This window comes from Plecotus auritus, assembly GCF_963455305.1.
Source record: "Plecotus auritus genome assembly, chromosome: 3".
Classification (NCBI taxonomy): Eukaryota; Metazoa; Chordata; class Mammalia; order Chiroptera; family Vespertilionidae; genus Plecotus; species Plecotus auritus.
In genome coordinates this window covers 200413404-200436649 of record NC_137772.1, presented here as the reverse complement: position 1 = coordinate 200436649, position 23246 = coordinate 200413404, and the positions used below count along the sequence as shown (strand labels likewise).

Genomic DNA, 23246 nt, shown 5'->3' with positions numbered 1-23246 from the left:
TCAGAATTTCCACAGAGCGTGGCTCAGAAGAAACAAGCTTGTGTGCCTGGGGAACCTCAGCTGGATATCAGGAAGAATTGCTGACTGTAAATGTCAAGAGCTCTGGTTTTCAGGATCAAAAGGAGGCTTCTGGGATGTGCCTGTCCTTGGAGTATTTTTCAGCCTCAAGCAAGAGACTGTTTGGGTGGTTTTCTGTAGGCCTGTGGATAGACTGGATAGCCTGCTCAGACTCCGCAGGTCTCATGTTGCTGAGAGGCTTGTCGAACACAGCTGCTTTCACAGTGTCCTTGCCAGCTGCTGACTCCCAGCTCAGAGTCTGAAGGAACAACCAAGTCTTTCACTCTCTGTTCCTCCCTTGGACCAGTCCTTAGGAGTATTCTGTGGTTTTCAGCCCTTGAGCACTTAGGTGCTCTCCTTCTGAGTCAAGGGCCTCCTGGGAACAATGGAGCATCTGTGTGTTGACAGTAACAGCCTGTGAGCCAGAGACACTTGGCCAAGCTCTCCCTCCCACATGGCTGGATTGCACACCTCACCTGCAATAATCCATGCTTAGTCAGCACTAGCCTGCCCCAGGGCCAACTGCCCCCCTCCTCCTACCCCTTCCCCAACCTGTTACCTGATTTGAGTCTGAGCAATTTGGCCACATTTATACTAATCCTCACAGAGGATGGTCTCTACTTACCTCCTATCCCACCCACGGAGTGGCTCATAGCCTGACACTAAACAGTAGGCACTGAAGGGTGAGGTACCTACTGCTTAGTTGGGGAGCTGGGTATTTACAGAAGGTTTGCAAAGAGATGCCAGTCTTTTCCTATAACATTATTGCCTTTTATTTATTATGCAGTTGTTGATTTACATGGGGAGTTGGGAACGCAAAATAAGCAAAGAGTTTTACATGGTCTGTTTCTGCCGAGTTCAGAACCTTGGGAACATCATTTGACTTCTGGCAAAAAGACAGTTCCACAAAGGTGTGTAAAACCCTTTTGTTCTTGGGCCCTGTGTTAGAGAGGAGGACAGGTGCTTATGAGGAAAGTAGAGTTTCAACCCCTAGGTAACCTTTATAGAGAAGAAACTATGTTGTGTGTAGGTCATGTGCAGTGTCCAAATTCAATATTAAATGACAAATCAGGACAATTTCCTTTGAGCCATGTCTCTTCATGCCGGTATCACAGTATGTACTTCTCTTAAAGCCTCCACCCAGTGGTATCGTAGTGGTACTACAGCGTTTGGGCCTACATGGTATGAATGCATAAGAGAAAATTGCATGGGCAGTGAGAGAGAATATAGACAAATTAAAAGAAAGGACAAGGAGAATAAATGAAATTTTGAGGAACAAAATGGAGCTGTGTGTGTGTGTGGGGGGGGGTGTGTGTGGGTGGTAGTGGTGATTTTGTTGTTTAGTGTCCCTGAGGTTTGAGTTGCCCCTCTTCATTCAGCATGAAATAGATGCTTGGTGGAATGCAGAAGTATTGGGGAGAAATCAGAGTTCCACCTTTTGAATCTTTTCTTCTGAGTCATGATTTTCACTCTGAAAAATGCCAAGACACGATATTTAGATTTGGAGTCCACCCCTGGAAGTCCTAAATCTACCTGCAATTTTTGTCTTATGAACTCTCTATATAGAATTTGTTTACTATTGATATTGTACACAGAATGGTGAAATCCAGAATTCGGCTCTTTTGAATAGGCAAGACCTTCCCCAAAATGCTTTTGTAGTTCTATCTCCATGACTATCTCCTAAAAAGTATCCTAACTCTGTCTACTGTGTCCTCATGTACCTTTGCTCTTAATCAAATCCAGTGGAGCCCAAAGAGTTTTTATTCAAGAGGAATAATAGATACATAGAAAGGAAGAAAATTCAACTTGCCTTCCCTGTAGTCTCTCACTTACCAGCCTTTTCCCTTTTAGGAATCCATCACAAAAGTTTTGCACGCGCTCTATTGAAACTTCTGCCACATTCAGTGTATCCCACTCCTCATCTAGAGTCCGGTAAATTGCCAAAGCAGGCAGTTCAGACTTCTTTAGTTTGAAAAAGGATATCACCTTCCCATTTTCCTTCACACCACTGTCCACCAGAATAAAAAGTATCTGCAGTTGGAGAAGTTTGAAAGAGAAAGATCTATCTGAGGTCCTGAGGAGAAAAGAGGTACCTTATAATTGTGGCAGTTTACTCTGACTGAATTTATGGTTTGTGCCACGCAATTTACATCTCAATTGAATCAGGATGGCTTTGTTCTGGCTTTGCATTGCTTAGGTATTTTACCCCTTTGAGCAGGTTGATTCAATTTTAAGAACACAGCCTTTGAAGATATTTCAGTGATTAACTTTAGTGATTAACTAATTAGAGCCTAAAGATTAAAAGTGGAGAGTAAATTTTAAATTTTGCTTCTGGTACTTTTTAGCTGTGTGACTCAGAGCACATTACTCGGCCTCTCTGAGACTCAGCGCTTTCATGGGCAAAATGGGCTTTTGTTGGAAGAGATTAAATGAGAGGATGCATTTAGCATTTCCAGTACAGTTTTTGGCATATAGCAAGTGCTTGACAAATGTTAACTATTTTTTTATGATGAAATCAAACCCTCTACCTAAAGTAGAAATCTTTTAAATAATATTTTGGTTAGAGGATTATCTATCCTATCTAATAAAGAGGGAATATGCTAATTGACTGTCACATCCTCACAAAGCTGGAGGTGCCCACAGCCAATAAGGAGGGAATATGCTAATTGACTGCCACTCTCAAAGATGGTGGCACCCAGTCCCCTCAGCCCTGCCAGGTTGCCAGGAACATGGCAAGGCTGGGCCTGCCCCCAGGCAGGTCTGGCCGCTCCGCAAGCCTGCCTCCAGAGTCCCCCAGTCCCCTCGGCCCCCAGCCGCCTAGGGCCAGCCCGAGGTGTAGGTAAGGCTTGGATGTCAGCTGCCCAGCTGCCTAGGGCTGGCCCAAGGCTCAGGCATGTCTTGGATGGTGGCTGCCCAGCCACCCAGGGCCACCTGAGGCTCAGGTAACCAGGGCCAGCCGAGGCTTGCACTTCTGGCAGTGGCAGCAGCAGAGATGTGATGGGGCATCGCCTTCCCCTGATCACTGGGTCGCCTCCCGCCCCTGAGGGCTCCCGGACTGTGAGAGGGGGCAGGCTGGGCTGAGGGAACCCACCTCCAGTGCATGAATTTTCATGCACTGGGTCTCTAGTCCTATATAATAAAAGAGAAACATGTAAATTGACCATAACTCCGCTATGCTCACCAGCCAATCAGGAGTGAGTATGCAAATTAACCTGACAAAGATGGCGGGTTACCCGGGAACATCCTTGGGACCCAGGCCACTCCGAGCCTGTAGGCCCATGTGTAGACCCTGAGCAGCTGGGGTCCCAGAGTGCCCCCGGCCAGGAGTGGCCTACAGGCGCTGGTGCCAAGTGGTCCAAGTCCCGGGATGAGCGGCCAGGGGTGCCAAGCACAAGCGGCCACAGGGTGGGAACTTCTGCGCCAAATGGCCCGGGTCCAGAGAATGCGTGGCCGCTGGGCTTGGGGGCATGCCCCCAGTGGCTGGGGACACACCCCCTAGCCCAGTGGGCACAATGCAGGGGATCCTCTGCACATGGGCTGCAGAGGAAACACCTTTTCTTTTCTTTTTTTAAAAAAATATATTTTATTGATTTTTTCACAGAGAAGAGGGATTGACTGTCAGAAACACTGATGAGAGAGAAACATCAATCAGCTGCCTCCTGCACACTCCCCACTGGGGATGTGCCCCCAACCAAGGTACATGCCCTTAATAGGAATCAAACCTAGGACCCTTCAGTCTGCAGGCCAACGCTCTATCCACTGAGCCAAACCAGTTTGAGCATAAACACCTTTTCTGACCGCTCATTGGCTAAGCTCCTTGTACACCTCCTCTTGTAGTGTTCTTGATAACTTGGGTAATAAGAATCCAAGAAGGTGATCTAGGGTTTTTCCACAAGATCTGCTGCTGGAGGGGCTAAGAAATGTCATATCCTGCCCTAGCCAGTTTGACTCAGTGGATAGAGCCTCAGCCTGCTGACCACAGGGTCTGGGTTCGATTCTGATCAAGGGCATGTACCTAGGTTATAGGTTCCTCCCTGGCCGGGGCCCAGGTCAGGGCTCATGTAGGAGGCAACCAATCAAAATGTCCCTCTCACGCTGATGTTTCTTTATCTCTCCCTCTCTCTCTCTCTTCCACACTCCCTAAAAATCAATGGAAACATATCCTCAGGTGAGGCTAAAAAAAAAGAAAGCAAATCCTATGAAAGACACATCTATCCTATGAAAGACACATCTTGAAAATGCCTAAAGAAAGTTGTCATTTTTTCATGGTGAAGGGACTGGAGTCCATGTTGATGAAAACACCTTGGCAGCTGCTGGTGGCTGGCAGTGGCTGCAGCAGCAGGGTGATGGGGCTGGTGCCTTCCCCTGATCAGCCTGGTTGCCTCCCGCAGAGGGAGGCCAGACTGCGGCTTAGGGGAGCCTGCCCATGGGGAGCGGGCCTAAGCCATCAGTAGGACATCCCCTGAGGGCTCCCTGTCTGTGAGAGAGGGCAGGCTGGGCTGAGGGACCCCCCCACCCCAGTGCACGAATTTTGTGCACCGGGCCCCTAGTATTCAATAACATTGAAAACTTAAAGTCTTACAGAAACAACCACCAGAAGGTCAGCTTATTTAATCATCATACAGTTCTTATCATTGAACAGGTCATGTAGTTCAATATAGCAACTTTGAAGGGGTTGAAGTTTTACTTTTAAGTGATATTAAATAGAATTGCACAGAGTAGGGAAGGGTAAAAAAATAAATATTTACTATCCAATAGGCACCAGGTACTGGACATTCATTAGGCACCAAGTATATGATAGATATTCGATATGAGAAATAAACCCTGGGGTCTAAAAATGTAAGGGATTATGGCTAGGAGAAAAATATTGTAATAAATACATGATTTTTATTTTTACTTCTCAATGTAGAAAAAAAGCAATAGACTTTACCACTAATGGAAGATATAATTATACAGGTCTTAAATAGTACAAAATATAAGATCTTTAATTTTAAATCAGAGTAATGTGATTTATTATGTCCCAGTTATTATTTTATCTCTTAACCATACTAGTTTTCCTTATTTATCTCACTTCCCTAACCCCATCTGCCTTTTTCTACTGTCCTGGTGCTGAGTTTTCAAAAGAATATCTCCCAAAGCAGACTTACCTTCCCCTGGAAGAGCTTAGCGGCCTTGTGGTATCTGTGCATGCTTTCTTCATACACTGGGGAGGCCTTGTCTATCATCAGGAGAAGATGAATCTGAACCATGCTATTAAATAGACCAATCACAGTCTGGCAAATTGAAATGCAATATGGTAAAATGAAAGAGAGAGGGAGAAAGAAAAAACCATTACTGGCCACCCAGGGACTAGGCAAACTACAACATAAATGAGAGTTGTTCATCCATAACACAAATGGCAACTAGCCTCTAAGATGCCTGTTAGTAAGGTTTACCCTCTGGTTCTCATGCAACTGTGCTAATCCCTTTCCCCTACACTGCGTAAGGCTGAGTGGAGTAACTAATAGCATATTGCAGAAATGATGGAGTGTGACTTCCAATGTTGTCATAAAAGACATCATAGTTTCTCCCTTCTCTCTCTTCTATTACTCACTCTGGGCAAAACCAGCCCCAATATTGGAGAGATTCACAGGGGAAGGGACTGAGGACTCCTATTAACAGCCAGCACTGATTTGCCAGCCTTGTGACTGAACCATCTTGGAAGCAGATCCTCCAGCCCCAGTCACACCTTCAGATGACATTGCCTCCCTGGTCAATGACTATAACTGCACAAGACACCCAGATCAAAAGCACTTAGTTTAGCAACTCCCAGACTGTTGACCCACAGAAACTGCGTGTAATAAATTTTTACTGGTTTAAGCTGCCAAGTTTTGGGATAATCTATTATGTATCAACTAGAGGTTCGGTGCATGAAATTCGTGCATGGGGGGGGGGTGTCCCTCAGCCCAACCGGCACCCTCTCCAATCTGTGACCCCTTGAGGGATGTCCGACCGCCCATTTAGGCCTGATCCTGGTGGGATCGGGCCTAAACGGGCGGTTGGACATCCCTCTCACAATCCAGGACTGCTGGCTCCCAACTGCTCCCCTGCCTCTGCCTGATTGCCCCTAACTGCTTCTGCCTGCCAGCCTGATCACCCCCTAACCACTCCCCTGCCAGCCTGATTGATGCCTAACTGCTCCCCTGCCAGCCCGATTGCCCCTAACTGCCCTCCCCTGCCAGTCTGGTCACCCCTAACTGTCCTCCCCTGCAGGCCTGGTAGCCTCCAACTGCCCTCCCCTGCAGGCCTGGTCCCCCCACAACTGCCCTCCCCTGCTGTCCTGGTCCCCCCCAATTATCCTCCCCTGCAGGCTTGGTCCCCCCCAACTGCCCTCCCCTGCAGGCCTGGTCTCCCCCAACTGCCCTAACCTGCAGGCCTGGTCCCCCCCAACTGCCCTCCATGTAGTCCTGGGTCCCCCTCAACTGTCCTCCCCTGCAGGCTTGGTCCCCCCCCCCCAACTGTTCTCCTCTGCAGGCCTGGTCTTCCCCAACTGCCCTAACCTGCAGGCCTGTTCCCCCTCATCTGCCCTAACCTTCAGGCCTGGTTCCCCGCAACTGCTCTCCCCTGCAGGCCTGGGGCCCCCCAACTACCCTCCACTGCAGGCCTGGTCACCCCACAACTGCCCTTTCCTGCAGGCCTGGGTCCCCCCCCCCAACTGCTCTCCCCTGCAGGCCTGCCCCCCCCACCAACTTCCCTCCCTTGCAGTTCTGGTGTCCCCCAACTGCCCTCCTCTGCCGACCCAGTCACCCCTAACTGCCCTCCCTGCTTGCCTGATCACCCACAACTGCCCACTCCTGTAGGCCTGGTCCCCCCAACTGCCCCCCTCTGCTGGCCTGGTCCCCCCCAACTCTCCTCTCCTGCAGGCTTGGGTCCCCCCGAACTGTTCTCCACTGCAGGCCTGGTTCCCCCCTCCCCAACTGCCCTCCTCTGCTGGCCTGGTCACCCCTAACTGCCCACAACTGCCCTCCCCTGCTGGCCATCTTGTCGCAGCCATCTTGTGTCCACATGGGGGCAGCCATCTTTGACCACATTGGAGCGGCCATCTTGTGTCTTGGAGTGATGGTCAATTTGCATATTACTCTTTTATTAGATAGGATAGACAACAAATATACCATGTACTATACTAGTCACTTAGACTACATATTAGTAGTGCATTCTTTTGAGTGCCTATTATTTGCTGGGCATTGTTTTCAGGTTTCTCCATATAATAACTTATTTAATCCTCTAAGTCCCAGTTTCATAAATGAGAAAATTGAAGCAAAAACTCTCCCAAAGTCACATAAAGTGGACTGGGATTAATACCAAGCCGTCTGACTCCAGAGTCTGTGCTCTTAACCATCAGGATGTATTGCCTTATACACAGCTGATTACAAAACCCCAATCTGAACCAGTTCAACCCTCAGTGTGATTGAATCAGTCTACTTTGGGTCAGCAATACAATGAGCTTTTCAGGCGATCAGAGGTGTTGGCCCCTTTTGGCTGACTCACCAGGAAGCTGTCAGTGATGAAGGGGATTAGATAGCCCTGAGCCAGAGTGAGGAGAGGAGTGGGTGAAACCAGGGCACTGCCTCCCTTCATTTCACTTTCCTAAAGTACTGCTACAGGTGTCTTTATTTTTAAATGAATCCCATTCCCTTCCACCTCTTCCTTTAAAATACAGAAAGCATTGCTGTAAGACCAGCATGTACACAGGAAGAGAGAGTATGGGGTTTATGAACCATTGGGCAGAATCCCAGGATGGTGGGAGGGGGAGCAATTAGGTAGGATCTTTCTGGAAGCTGTACATTGCTCCATAGAGACTCTCTAGCTCTCTTGGACAACATATCGACAAAGGAGTCCCAATTAGTTCTTTTCCCCAAATTTCTCTTTATAGTTTAAAACCAGTTCTTAGATTTTAAATTGGGGAGACTTGGTGTTAAAGAATTGTCTTTTGTTTGATTAGATTCTGCTATTTAAATTTAGAGCATGCATCTACCCTCCTAGAGCATACATAGAGGATGATTCTTGGGAAGAGTCAAGAAATCAAAACTAAGGAGTTAAAAGGTACCATTGTCTTAGCAGAAGGATTGGACATATCAGAAGTGATTAGTTTAATTCTAATAGACACAACCTGGTTTTTCACCTTGAAGCCAAGGATTGAGTATGCGCATTAAAAGTGCATGGCAGGCCAGACACGTGGCTGTGAGTTTCTGTCCATTTGCTACTGATGCAAACCTCTGCACTGGAAACAGCTAAGAAATAGCTATGTAGTATGGGCAGGGTCTCTAAGTGAGAAAAGTACTACTTTTGGGAAATGAAGACTTTACAATAAAAGTTAAACTTGCTTCTCTAAAGAAATTCTTATTTAATATCTTCTTGATGTGGATTGCCTTCACTACTAATGTAAAAATTAGAAAAAAAAAGGTATTATTCTCTAAGATAAGAGATGGACTGGGCATAAGAACTCAGGAAGGCTAGTCTTTTGCCCCTGCCTTAGTTAGCCCTTTTAATTATTGCTGCCAACACTCCCTGGGTGCATGTGTTTGAAATCTTAGCAAAAGTGGAAATGGAGTCACCACTCCATGGAGACAAATATGGTGTGAGAGGGGGGCAGGAATTTAGTCAACAGGAAAAGGGGTGTTTTCCATTGAAGGCTGTGTAGGGCAATGGAAAAACCACAGGAATCAGTCAGACAGACCAGTCATGAGAAAAGAAGGGGCAAGTGCAGAGAGCAGTCTCTGAAGCTCAAATTGCTAGGCATATGGCTTTGAGGAAATTACTTCACTTTTCTGAACTCCCATTTCCTATCCTGTAAAATGGAAATAGACAATGTGAACTAATGCATCATGAATTATAGTTTCTGCCTTTAATTATGCCTTTTCTACTTACTATGTAATCTTGAATAAGTCAGTTGGATTTTGAATGTTCTGCTCTATAAAATGGGCATAATAATTCCCTCTCTTCTACCTCAAAAAAATCAATGTAAGGATCAAATGAGAATCAATGTAAGGATCAAATAAGAATGGTGGGAAAGGGCATTGTAAGTTCTAAAAATCATGACATGCACATAAAATACTGTTATTAGAGAATGTCCAGCAATTCTGAGCTGATGTAGATCACTAGAAATTATTACTCCACACTCCAATATGTCTGTCAGGGAAAATAAAAGTCAGGTCATATAAAGTAATTCTATAAGCTTAGAGTGTTAGAAGGCCAGCCAGAAGATAATCAGGACAGGTTGACCAACACCTCTACCCAGGCTATATACAGCATGCAACACTAAGAGAAAACAAACCTAGAAAGAAAGCTGAGCCACCATGAGGATCTAGGTACCCGCAAACCCATGAGGTTCTGGGTTCGTGCAGGTGGGGCCAGACCTGGAACTGTTAATTACTGGCCCACCAGGAGGTAGGCACAAAAAAGGGGAAGAAGTGCATAAAAACTTTTATAGGAATTTTATGTAACTGTGGCATCCAAATATGTGACCAATAGGCTTTATTTTAAAAGTTTTTTGCCTATTAATTTATTTTATTGCATTTTACAAAAGTATTGGTTCCTGATGCGGCAGAGGAAAAAATAGACCTTCAGCACAGATTGCAATCTTGTTTGGGGAGTGTGGTCTCAGACTCTAGAGTGTTGCTGGGATCAGAGTTGCCTTCATGGAACACTCTCAGGCAAAATTCAGAGGTTTGTGATTCAGTTATCTTAACTTTGCATTATGGCTCTCTTCCTTCTTAATCATGTGATAGGTCATTTAACTTCTCTGCTTCTTTCTTGAAAAGGGTCAAGGCTCTCAACCTGAAAGGTGTAGTAAGGATGACAACATAAGCAACTAGGTGTTCAATGAATTGCAGCTATTATTGGTCAAAGGACAGAACTCCTGAAAGAAAAGATCTCTGCTACGAAGACAAGTCCACCCCCCCCTCTCTACCCCCACACACAGGGATCTTAGGACTATTGTTTACCACAGGGTTATATTCTGTCACAAAATGGAGACTGTTGATCTCAATGAAACGGCTTAATCTGGTGTCATCAATGCTTTCAATGTCTTCACTCTCTAAATTCAGTTGTTTATTATCCACCTGCATAACACAGAAATAATAATTGTCACTGTTCTGTCTTTATTCGTTCATTGACAAATGTTTCTGGAATATCTACCACGTGACAGGCACTGACACAGCTCCAAAACCAGAAAGGTAAATAGGAAATGTTCCCTGCCCTTGAAGAACACCCTGTCCTGTGGGATACACAGTGAACAGACATGTCCCACAGGAGGTAGCCAGTTTCATGACAAGGGAATCACAGGCCCATATGTCATCTGAGGAAGAGCAGAAATGCTTTCAGGAAGAGGCAGCTCCCTTAGAAGGCATCCATAAATGTTACATATAGATTATCTTATCATTCAGTTCAAAATGTTTTCAAATTTCTGTTCTTATTTCTTCTCTAAACTATTGGTTATTTAGAAGTGTATTTTGTAATTTGAAAGTAAGATTTTCTGGTTATTTATTTGTTATTAGTTTCTAGCTTAAGATTTACATTTTATATCTTTTGTCAACTTCTCTATATATTATATATGTCCTTAAAATTGTGTATATTCTACAGTTTTTGGGTGTACTATTCTGTATATGCACCTGTGGTCACATGGTTAATTGTATAGTTCAAGTTATCTCTATTCTTACTGATTTTTTAAAACCAGTTTATTCTATCAGAGAGGAATGTTAAAATCTTCCACTATAATTATAGATTTAACCATTTTCCTTACAATTCTGCCAGTTATGCTGTCTGTATATTCTCAGGTGATGCATTAGATTAATGCAAATTTAGAATTCTTAAATTTTCTGGGGAAGTTGAAACTTTATCATTATGAAGGTCATTCTTTATCTATAAAGATGCTTGTCTCAATGGCTACTTTGTCTAATATTAATATACTTATTCCACCTTTCTTTTGGAAATGTTTGCATAGTATATTTCTATCTTCTTTATATTTTACTTATATTACTGTGTCATTATGTTTAAAAATAATGTATCCCTTATAAAAAGCACAGTTATATTTTAAAATCCAGTCTGTATTTAATTGGATTATTTTGTAATGTAATTACTATATTTAATTAAATATTCATTTTCCATTGGCTCTCCCAGTTCCAAATTCATTTGATTCATTTCTGGCCTATTTTGAATTGGTTGAGGGCTTTGTATTATTCCTTCTTTCCCTTTATGGGTTTGGAAATTACATAGGCTTTAATTATTCTTTTAGGGATTACCAGTTTGCATTCTACAATATGCATTCTTTACTTACCTGAAACTAATATTAATTGGAAATTTTACCCTCTTCTTGGACAATGTACATTAGAACATTTTAGCACAGTTTATCTCTTTCCAACTCCATTCCAGTTGTGTTTTAATTTTAAATCTCACAAGACATTATCATCATTGTTATATAGTCAACATACATTTACATTCATGCATGTATTTACATTTTGCTTCTTTTCATTTCTTCCTGCATTTTTGAACTTTGCTTCTATTTAGAATTTTTCCCCTCTGCCTAGAACACATTTTGATATTTCCTTTAGCATGAAATGGTTCTGTTGGGTGACATAGTCTCTCAGTTTTGGTTGTTTCAAATATCTTTAATTCACCTTTATTGTATTTTATTTATTTTTAATTTTTTTATTGATTAAGGTGTTACATATGTGTCCTTATTCCCCCGTTACCTCCCCTATGCACCCCCCTCCACTCATGACCTCACCCCCCTGTTGTCTGTGTCCATTGGTTAGGCTTTTATGCATGCAAACAAGTCCTTTGGTTGATCTCTCTCCCTTACCCCCACCCTCCCTATTTTTGAAAGCTATTTTAGCTGGGGGTAGAATTCTAAGTTGACAATTTTCCTTCAGTTTTTTGCAAGTTATAGTTCTTTATATTCTGCATCCCACTCTTTCCTTTGAGAAGTCATCTGTGAACCTTAATACTACTCCTTTGAGATTACTTTGAAGATAATTTCTTTTCTCTGATTTAAGATCTTTCTTTTTTTTTCTTTGAGTATCAGCCATTATTTATGGTATGGCTAAGAGAAGATTAGCCATACCATATATACTATATGTATGTCTGCAAGTGTATGTATATTTTTGTATTCATATTTGATAATCCTAATCTAATTTCAGGAATTGAGATAACTTGAATCTGTGCTGCACCCCTTGGTTCATCATTGTCTTTAGGGTATTGTTCTTTAGCATCTAAGTGGAGCAAAGGGTATTTTACTAGATCTACCTCCTACTTCCTCTTCTGTGCTCTGGACTTCAACATTTACTTTTAGGGCTCTTTGAGTCTCAAAAATGCTAATAAAGCTCGAAGTCTCTTGGCTGCTTCTTCTAGAACTTGCAAAAGCCTCCCAGATGAAAAGCACCCCAAATACAGGATTTACCTCTTGAGTTTCCATCTTCTAGATCTTAGTCTTAACATTTTCCCCTCTCTTGGTAATTCTTTAAAGCCCTCATTTTCTGCCCCAGCTTTTTAAAAAATTGCCTTTGGTGGAAGAGATTGTCTAGTTACAGGATCTATTATCCCAGATTTGGTAGAGGGATTGCCTAGTTACTTGATCTAGTATCCCAGATTTACATTTTAGAACTACCTTTCCACCATACTCAGATATATCAAAAGATGGAGCTTTATATGGCCAATCATTGTTCCCAGATTTTCTCATTCATCTTCCCCAGTCTATTCATGCACATAAAAACAGAAGGTAATGCTTCCATCACCCATAGCAACTATGTCTACAAATAAAAATAATCAGGGCTAGGTCCTGAACAATTCTGTTTCCTAAAACAGTTTGGGCCACTTTTGAGTTCCTTTGGGCTATTATCAACCCTTGGAATCCCTTTTACTTCTCTCCCTTACATCTATTATCTTATATAGGTTCTACCCAATCAGATCTTGCCAAGGATCAGAATCATCCTTTACCTCAAAATATGTTTTCCCAGTTTATCCAGCAAAGCCAAAGGTAAGTATCATTTTAGTTTATGAATGAGGGAATTCAAGCAAAGGTAAATTAAAGTCACTGAGTAGTAAGTGTCCAAGTTTGTTCTTTATTGTCATCCCTATGATGACTTCATTGTTTGTTTTTTTAACTTCTTTTGTTCAAGCTGTTTTCCCACTGAGTTAGTTAAAAGCAATATGGACCTCCAAAAAGCTCAATGCACTCTTTATGGTCAATTTTATGAATTCTTGGAATATCTGGTCATTCTTTTATAATCTATTTGTTTACAAATTATTTGTTGAACGCCTTGTATATGTTAGGCACTGAGGCACAGACATGCTGACATTCACTCAAATAGCAATTTAATCACTTAATTTATGGAGGGTGTAAGAGATCTTTCCTTCCTACCTTTGCAACGTTTTTTTCCAGTTTTTTCGTATTTAATTTAATTTTTATTCTATTTATTTAAACTAAAAAGGTCCAAAACCAGTTTAAACACTGCTTTTTAACCACTTTATTTTACTGCTTTAATCACTTTATTTTACTGATTTTGGGAGGGGACTGTTTTCACAACTTCAGTTTATCAAATGAATGCTGAGGTGCAGAAAATGTATTTCAAAACAGAATTTTGAAGAACAAACAAACATCAAAACCAAAGATATTTGAATTGCTTTAAAATCCATAAAGTTCTGAGTAGAAAGCTTGGGGCAGAAATATACAAGCAAGAGAAAAAGTCTTCTTAGGTGGAGTCCTTGCCCACCCTACTACCATTCTCCTTCCCACGTCAGTAAGAGTGAGAAGTGAAATTAAATGAGCGCATAGATCTTTGCTGCTTAAGGCTGGGTTTGCCAGCTGGCATGTCTTTCCTACTTAAGTGTTGGCTAATTACGAACATCAAAATCATCATCATTATTATAATCGGGGCCTTTTTACTACTTAATATGTCTAAATACTTCCTGATTATTTTTCTAGGAACTTGGAGATCTGGTGCCTGCACTTCAGCTGACACAGGCTGTGCTCTGGGCCAGGAGTCCCTCCCTCCGGCTCTCTCTTCCAGTCAGCCCCTCACATTTCCCAGAACAGGGAAAACAGGAAGCGCCAGTTACATTAGGTATTTCTGGACTTCAGGAGCACAGTATATTGGAGGTAGAAGATATTAAATGATAACATTCTCTAAGAAGCAAAGAGCTTTAATAAAAACCCTCCTGAAGTCTATCCAGTTTGTAGCACTTCTTTTAAGGAAACATGCTTGATTATTTCATTATTTCTTAAACTAATAAACTCTGGAGCATTCATGTGTAGGGGTCTTGGAAACAATATTCAAACAGGAAATCTCCCTTCTGTAAAGGAAATTATTTGCATAATGTTCTGGAAAGAAAAATCTGACCCTGGAACTAAACACCTTTTATGTATTTTTCCAGTTTTTGGAAAGAATTTTACTGGAGATATCATATTATTTTTTCTCTCCAAGTAAAGAGACACCAGAAGAAAAACAGTAAACCAGAGGATTGCCACCTTAAAATCTGAGTTTTCCCCAAGAGTATTTGAAATGAATTATTTTATGTTTTAGATACTGCTTATACTAGTATTATACCAGTGGATTTAATCATTCCTTTTCTGTTAATTAGTATTTCAGCAATATTCCCTTCAATTGCTGTGCATTTCTCTAGTTAACAACCCAATTTTTCATAAAATGTATTAAAGCCATCTTAGTTTACACCACAGTTAGAGTATTAAATTGCATCGCACTGAGAAGTCACTTGTTAAACTAATGCTCTCATGTCTCAGTTTCTTTTTATAAGCTGCTTAGCTTACATTATGTTGAATAAATATATTCTTTGGAAAAACATTTAATTATTTGGCATATATTACTTCTTGCATTAATTATCACTTTATTTTTATGTAGTGCTCCTTCTGATTATTTGGCAAGGTGCATTTCTTATCATAAGTATCCAACAAATAACTGTAAAGGGAATAACAGAAAGCCTCTAACTGTCTTTTTATTACTATCCCAAAGGAGCAAAGTTTGGCTAATATGTTTTTTAAAAATAGAAGTGATGGAGAAAATCCAAAGCAGGTTAAATGTTCAAATAATATCTGAAATTCCGTCTTAGTACCAAGACTATGTCTTTGTGTGGACAACAATACGTTCTGTGGGAGTGAAGGGGAAAATAAGACATTTGGGGGGCTAGCTATCTGAATCTGTGCCAGTAACCTTCCTTCTGACATACACTCTTGCTTACCGATAAACTCCTTTCTTATCGAACTCCATTCTTATCTGTGATGCCTGTCCTGCCTTGCAGAACCTGTTTCCCAGAATACTCCCATTTTACAGAGACCATAAACTATGAACCATATACAATCCCGGAGGGGCTGGTGCCAGTGCTGGCAAGCCTCTGGGCGTAATCTCACTTCCCCCATGCCAATTCATGGGGGAAGCCTGATCCATATTTTGGGGACAAAGGAATTAAGAGTATAAAGGGAAAGCTTCAGCCACATTCATCCCTCAGAATTTGGAGACTGACTCCCCTGTGTCATGGCACTAATGCAATCTGCAATAAAGGTGACTTTTCTGATATTCTCTGAGTGCCCGGCTGATTAATTCTCCTGCGCTGCCTGGTAGCTTATCTGTGTGGAGGCCCTGCAGTCACACTCACACAAGGCAAGCTGCCATACATCACTCACAGGCTATCATACAGGACTTGTTATTGTCCCATTTTACATAATTTTTTCCTGATGATATTTATCTAATCAGCTCGCATTATTTCTGGAAAGTGATGCATTCCATGAATATAGATAGCATTTGCTGGTCTCTCATTTTTATGCACCAATATTTCAAGCATCTGGTAATGTTAACCATTATGGTCTTATCATGTTTTCATTTATCACTATTTTAATTTACCTCTACATATGTTCTTGCAGTTCAAAATAATATGTGTCTAAATTCTAAAATTTTATTGACAAAATATGTAATGTCTAGATTAAATCTTGATAAATAACCCTGGGGTTTGATAAGTAGTGCCAGTGGGACAAAGAAATGGTTTAGGAGAAAGTGGTTAAAAAAGCAGGCTTTTGAATGAGGTGAGTCTAGGAGTAAAAACAACGGTGCTTGCTCTAGCCTGTTTTGCTCAGTGAATAGAGCATCAGCCTGCAGACTGAAGGGTCCCGGGTTCAATTCCCATCGAGGGCACATGTCCAGGTTGCGGGCTCGATCTGCAGTGGGGGGTATACAGGAGGCAGCTGATCAATGATTCTCTCTCGTCATTCATGTTTCAATCTCTCTCTCCTTCACCCTTCCTCTCAGAAATCAATAAAGATAAACAAAAAAACTCCCAAAAGTTTTCTTCAGGAATAAGTGCTTTAGAAAGTAGCTGTAGTATCATACAGAGGTGTGCTTTGAGACAGCAGCACAGAGTATGAATCAGATGTCTGTGGTGTTATAGTTGTGAGACTTTGGACAACTGTATCAACCTCATGGAACTTCAGTTTCCTTATTGATAATGCAAGGAGAACAGTAATTATTTCATTTAATTTTGTGAGAATTAAATGGTAGAACAATGGAAAACATCTAGCATAGTGCCTATCATAAATTAGGCACTAAAACAAACAAACAAACAAACAATAATAACGTAAATCTAAGGTAAAAGTAGGTACCAGTAAATGTGTAGCATTTCCCATTTCCCATTGTAAAGTAGATTAGTTTTGGTTGATACTCTCTCTCTCTCTTTTAAGGTATCTCAAACTCCTGAATAATAATTCTACTAAAATATGGACTCAACTTTGAAAGTGTAAACTGAGAAAAAAATGTTTATCTAAAAGCTGGCATGGCACAAGTTGAAACTCTCCCAGACCGGCAAATGGAGTAGGGTAAGGACCAGTGTGTTTGTTTTTGGGATGGCACAAAGTAATCCTGTCCCCAGCGGTCTCAAGAGTTCATTCTGAGCAGGTCTGTCACTAGTGATAAACAAAAAACATGCTAAATAAGAGGGAACAGCTCTGGGAAGTCACCATCAAGACTTTATAAGGAATGAATTGTAAGCAGAGTTAATTCACCCAGCAGAGGCCATAAAGCCTGTAGAGACGTTGGAAGTAACAGCACTTGTTTTTCTTCCTCACATGTGCATCTTGGTAGCACTGACTTTAAAATCAGGCCTTCATAAAATCTAAAAATAGCAAACCGGCAAAGAAGTACTTTATGAAGCTGTCTTTGATTAGAATTTTCCTAGTGAAGGGTTACTATGAATGGTTCAACAAGAACATGAAAGGCATTAACCTAACCTTCCATCTCTTTCTTACCAAAACTTTTCACAGAAGAGCTCGGTTTAATCTTTTTTCAAGATGGTGAAAATGCAAACCTACAACTGCTGTCCAGGTGGGAAGAGGGCTGCTGAAGGTACTCATGCACCCACAGATATACTTTTGGAGGTGAGTTCGTTCCTCAAACACTTTGTGTCTTCTGGAAACTAGAAGTCGTGGTTTCTGCCCTTGAGTAATGGGGGAAAAGATGAGACAGACACAGAAATATATGACCTGCACTACAAAGTGGTAAATGAAAATAGAGATATGCTAAGACGGAGGGATAGTTAGGCCAATTTGGAGATTCCAGGGAGGCTTTCTGAAGGATAAGATGCCTGACTGATTCACTGGAATGTGAGAAGGAGTTAGCTGGGAAGCCTAAGTGAAAGGGGGCGCTTGGGGGCAGTGGCCTTCTAGGCAGAGGAATAGCCATGTGAAACGATGAACTTGGATCATTATACTATGTACTAGTGACCCAGTGCATGAAATTTGTGCACATTAAAAGGGAATTAATTAGAGGAAATATTTTAATATTACTATTTGCCCTTTCTCTATAATAGAAGTGTCAGAGATGAAAGAAAATTAGTAAAATGTATATGAAAATCTCCCTCCTGTCAGAGTCTGGGGCGCGCTGCAGGACCCAGAGTCAAGTCCCTGCCCACCTGCACATGCCTCGAAATCGTGTGAGACCCAGACCTGGCAGGCCCCACCCTCATCAAGCCCTGCAGGGTGGGGGTGCAGCCTCAGGTCCCCCATTAAGCCCTGCTGGGCAGGGGGCACAGCTTCAGGTCACCTGGCACAGCCTCAGGTTCCCCAGCCCGGCGCAAGGGCACGAGGACCATTTGCATATTAGCTCTTTATTATATAGGATAGTTGGGTGTTGAGAGGGTACAGCCCAAGGTAGGAATGTGCTAGAAAAGGGAATAGAGAAGCAGCTAGTGGCCATGTCATAAAAGACGAGATGTTTAAATATCTTGATTTTTACCTTGTAAGAAATGGGAAATATTTAAAAGTTTTAAAGAAAGGAGTGCCATGGTCAAATTTCCATTTTAAATTCATCATGGTGATACCAATCTAGAAATTACTTATGAAGTAGTAAAGGGAGATCAATTAAGAAGCTATGGAATTGTCTGTGCCAACAGTGCTAAAAGTCTAAATAGAAGAAATAAGTGGAAATAGGGGGGAAAAATATAGGTTCAGCAAGAAAGGAGGCCCAATTTGAAAAAAATTAGAGATAAAATGAACATAGCCATTCAATAAAAAAGTTTTAGAGGGAAGAACATGATTCAGCAGGTGCAAATGATAAATTCAGTTTTGAACACGTTGAGACTGTAGTGCTTATGAAGGACTTCAACCAGCAAGCATTTGAATTACAACAGAGGTCCAGGCTAGAGATCAAACATTTCAAATCCTCAGCAAACACTTAATAGTCTAACATGAGAAAGAATTATATTACCTAAGGATTGCACATTCATTCATACACATATTTATTTACTTAATGAACACTTAATGAGCACCTGATACACGGCAGGCACTCTTTTAGGTTCTGTGGTTGAAGTAGTGCCCCACAAAGCTTGGATTCTATAACCTAGCTTGGGAAGAGCATTGTGTCAGGCAGTAGTATGGATGGAGGAAGAGAAGGCCTCATGGAGACTAAGATAAGAAGAGGAGGGCCAGGAGAAGTAGGCTTCTAGAAGTTAAGGAAAGAGAGAGTAAAGAGAAAAAAAGTGGTCAACATGTCACACATGGCAGAGATGTTGAGGACAATAAGACCTAAAAAGTGTTCATTGGATTTGGAAATACAGAAATGTGCTGACGAAAGCAGTTTTAATGGAGTGCAGGGTATAAACTAGACAGCAGTGTATTTAAGAGCTTAAAGAAAGTTGGAGATAGTGAATATTAACTGCATGTAAGGAGAGGTTTGGATGAGAAGCGAAAGAGATAGGATGGAGGTGAGAAGGGGAAGGAAATCTTAAAACTATCTTTTGCACCATTTCTCATTTCCAGTGGACTCTGGTCATCTCTACTTTGATACTCTGCCAATAATACAAACTCAGCAACTAGCCACAACATCAGAAACCCCTATTTCTGAATAGGCCCTCACTATTCCTAGGTACCTTAACTTTAAGCTTGGCCTCCTTTGCCTTCCATCATTTTGCTATCTCATCCTTGCAAGCCCTGCCTTTTCTTCACTTTCTAATGTGATTGCTCTACTACAGACCCTTAGTACATGATCTGTTTAGCCAGCCTAAGAAAATTTCTCTCCACTCTTATTTATTTATTTTTTTGCCTGGAAATCCATCCTACCCATATGCCAAAATAACATTGCCCAAATACATTTCTGTTCATGTTACTCCCCTGATCTAAAGGCCTTAGTGTCTTTTCTGTGCCAACCAAATTAAGTGAAAACACATTAAGCAAGTATTCAAATTTCTCCACAATATGATTCCAATCAAGCTTCTCTGTCTTATATTTATTTCCCCAAAACATGTACCCTGAGATCCAATCAAATTGACCTGATCATTGTTTTCTAAGTTACATTTTTGTTCCCACTTTGGCCATGAATTCTCTTCCACCTTGTCCAAATTTTACCTATCTGTTAAATACCCGTTCACTTTTCTTTTTTATAATTTTTTAATCAGAATATCTACACTGCTTTTATCCTTTGAACCCCTATAATACTTTATCTATATGATGCTCTTTGTATTATAGATACTTGTGTATTATGTTTACAATCTACTGTATTTTAAGTTCTATGAGAGAAGAGAATACAGTTAATTTGCTTTCATTGTTAATATCTTGCATAAGACATGCAGTAGTTGTTTAATACATTTTTACAAATGTAAGTTAACTCCCCAAAATATAAAAGTATACATTTTAGAGCTCAAAATGATCTTAGAGGTGATATGGTTGAACCATTTTATCTTATAGAAATGAAAGAATTGGGGCTAAGAAATGTTAAGGGACCTGCCTGTGTCACATGACTGGTCAGCAACAAATCTCATCTCCTGACTCTCAGTCCAGACCTCTTTCCATTTTAAGACAGCATCTGTTTGGGAAGCTTGAGTTGAGCCATCATCCTTGTCACCATTGTCCCTGACGCTGGCATCATCATTAGTGTTAAAGACATAGACTTCTTTCTAGTCTCACAAGCTTGTGCGTTTACAACCTAAGGTGAGTAAAAACCTAGAGAAGGCTTGAGCCACCCACCCAACTTACCAGACGAAAGAGAGAAATGGTGTTCTCAGTGATGTTGTAGTGGGCCAGAACCTCAGAATCAGTGCTGATTCCAAATGACACATCTTGGAATTTTTGCACCACACCATGGAATACGGGCACTGCAGGTATTTCTAAATCCTAAAAGCAAGGAGAAATGACAGAGGTCATTTTGGAGGAGAGAGATATGGAAACAGAACATGGAATTGAAATGTGCTTATCATACCAGAAATCAGAGACTTGATTTAGAGTCTGAGCTTAGTGGATTGACTGATAACTATAAAATTGTGGCTAAGCCTGGGACTCCTGCCTGGTCTTACCATAGAACTTGCAGTTTGTTAGTAGCTGAGAGGGGCCTCAAAATCACAGGGCCCTGCAAAAGTGGGCAGCATTGTCACTGATATACCTGCGAAGGCAAATGTTTTAGGAACAACTGGTGGAAGCAAAAAGAAATGCAAAAATAAGAAAGTGTTATGAAAAGGGCCAAAAATAAAAAATAAATATGGAAGCTTAGAAATTTTGTTAACAAAGGTCTGTGCAGGGTGTGAAAGAATAGTCCTCCTTCTACTGTGTGCAAGCCCGAGGTATTGCCCATGAAAGATACTGTTTACGCATTGCTCCAACTCCGGATCCCAGGCCTGCAGGAGGGGGCAGGGAAGCCACTTGAGCAGAGTCCAGTCTTACTATAGTAAGCTGACACTGTTTTCCCTGCTGTCACAAGAACATTGCCCACAACAGCTCCAGGTAATAAACAGTGAACATATTCTTCCCTGACATCTCTCTGGTCTGAAGGAGAAAAGAAGATGGCTTGCCTGGCATCCAGGGTCAAGCAAGGGGGCTGGTACTCTGCTCATCTGAAAGGATGTGTGGAGTTCATTGAGGCTATGAACAATTGTTAATCTAGACTTCCCCTTAAAATGCGATTGCTCACAGATCAAATGACGGCATCTGGTGGCTGTTTAAGTTATTGCACACTCCTCCAGTTCCACTTGCCCCTCCCTGCCTTTCCAAGGGTGGCTGCTTTTGCCTACAGCTCAGAGCTCTCATCACTGAAAAATGTGCTCCCTTCTTAGCATCGCCCTCCCCCGCCACCCCATACATCTCCTCACAGCTATTTCCAGCTGTGTACACAGAATCCACAGGGTGATGATCTGTTGGAATTAATGAGTGGAAAATGACAACAAGGTCTGCAATGAGAGAGAAGGGGGCTTGATCAGCTGTGAGAATCACCAGATGTTATCTCCAGAGAAAGATAAAAATACTGGAATGATGCTTTCTCATTTATGGCTGCTTCCATTAGCCAGGCAGCCACTCTGGAAGACAGAGGCTAACACCTTCAATGTATAAAATGTCACCCTTCTTCAACATTTCAGAGCAAACAAAGATATAGAAGAAGGGGGGACTACCTATTTGGTAAGGAGTTAGACGAAAGTCACTATTGACTTGTGCATTGCCTGGATGATAGAAGTTGGGTTGACTCTGCCCCTGACTCAGCAATCAGATACTGACTTAGGTTTTAAAGCACCCATAGATGAGGAGACCCAGAGTCTCCTCAGCAGTCTCAGAACTTTTGAGAAAGACGTAATTCAGAAACTGGAAATGCCTAAAAATGGAGAGTTCTTGAATAAAAAAACTGAAAGCAAACTCTGAGCCCCTTGGCTTCTAAGGTAGTGCTGCCTGGCCAGCCAATAGCGGTCATGGCTCCTTTGAGGCCCAGCATTCCTGCTTCTTTGGAGACATAATAAGCAGGGTATCTGACAAACCTGGAAGAAGCCTATGACAGCCACCTCAGCAGCAGCAATGAATTCCATGGCAGCTGGGACACCCGTGAGCCGCACAGGTTCCTGGGGGGCACTGGAACCATCTAGACACAGGAGAGAGAGAGAAGCAGAAGGTGTTAGGGTGATGACACCCTAAGAGAAGTAGCAGCTCTAAATAATAGGGGCATCTAGACTGTTTCTCTCCACACCAAGGCAAGGAGCTCTAGGGGTGCAATGATTATTCCAAAGCTTCATTTATTTTTATTTTTTGCCAACATATGGAGGGTGACCCCACCTTGTGGCCACTCTCTGAAGGATAATGCCAGACTTCTCTCTTTTCCACCAGGCAACACAGCCATTTCCTGGGGGAATATTCTAGGTTTGGAGGAAAAGTACTCAGAGTGTGACCCTGTTCCCTTTCCTTCCCCTAACAACACTTTTGCCCTGTGGTCACCCAAGTGCCTTTTGCTTTTCTTTGTTTACCTGAGGATTCTTGAATTTCTGCAGCAACATCTGGGGACAGCTTGCACGTGAAGAGAAATAATAGAAACAGGCATCTGGATGTTGTCACTTCCATTCCTCTTCTTCTGCTCCTGATCCAACCCCTGGACTTTGTGTTTTGGGACACGGACTCAGGGCAGCCTACTCTGCAGTTCATGGGCTGTGGTGTTCTTAGAGCTTTGGGAACTTTGCAGCTGGCTCTAGGGAGACCTTCAACTTCTGAGATAAAGGACCAAGTTTAGTGACAGGGCCTCAGCACAAAACCAACCAGAAGAAAGTCAAGTCAATTCATTTAAATAAGAAAACAATGTTCTATGCCAGATATTGACCTAAGCCAGTGGTCAGCAAACCGCGGCTCGCGAGCCACATGCGGCTCTTTGGCCCCTTGAGTGTGGCTCTTCCACAAAATACCATGGCCTGGGCAAGTC

General features: G+C 42.0%; 1 protein-coding gene across 1 annotated transcript; it reads right to left on the bottom strand.

Moving 5' to 3' along the window:
- Positions 1-809: 809 nt before the first annotated feature.
- Positions 810-22975, bottom strand: ERP27 (endoplasmic reticulum protein 27; the record flags this gene model as incomplete). The annotated part of the gene is made up of 7 exons (XM_080659618.1): positions 810-1528; positions 1891-2088; positions 5205-5330; positions 10041-10157; positions 20561-20698; positions 22321-22421; positions 22801-22975. The coding sequence occupies 7 exons, from the start codon at positions 22973-22975 to the stop codon at positions 1481-1483; spliced, it is 903 nt and encodes a 300-aa protein (XP_080515744.1). The 3' UTR covers positions 810-1480.
- Positions 22976-23246: the final 271 nt, after the last annotated feature.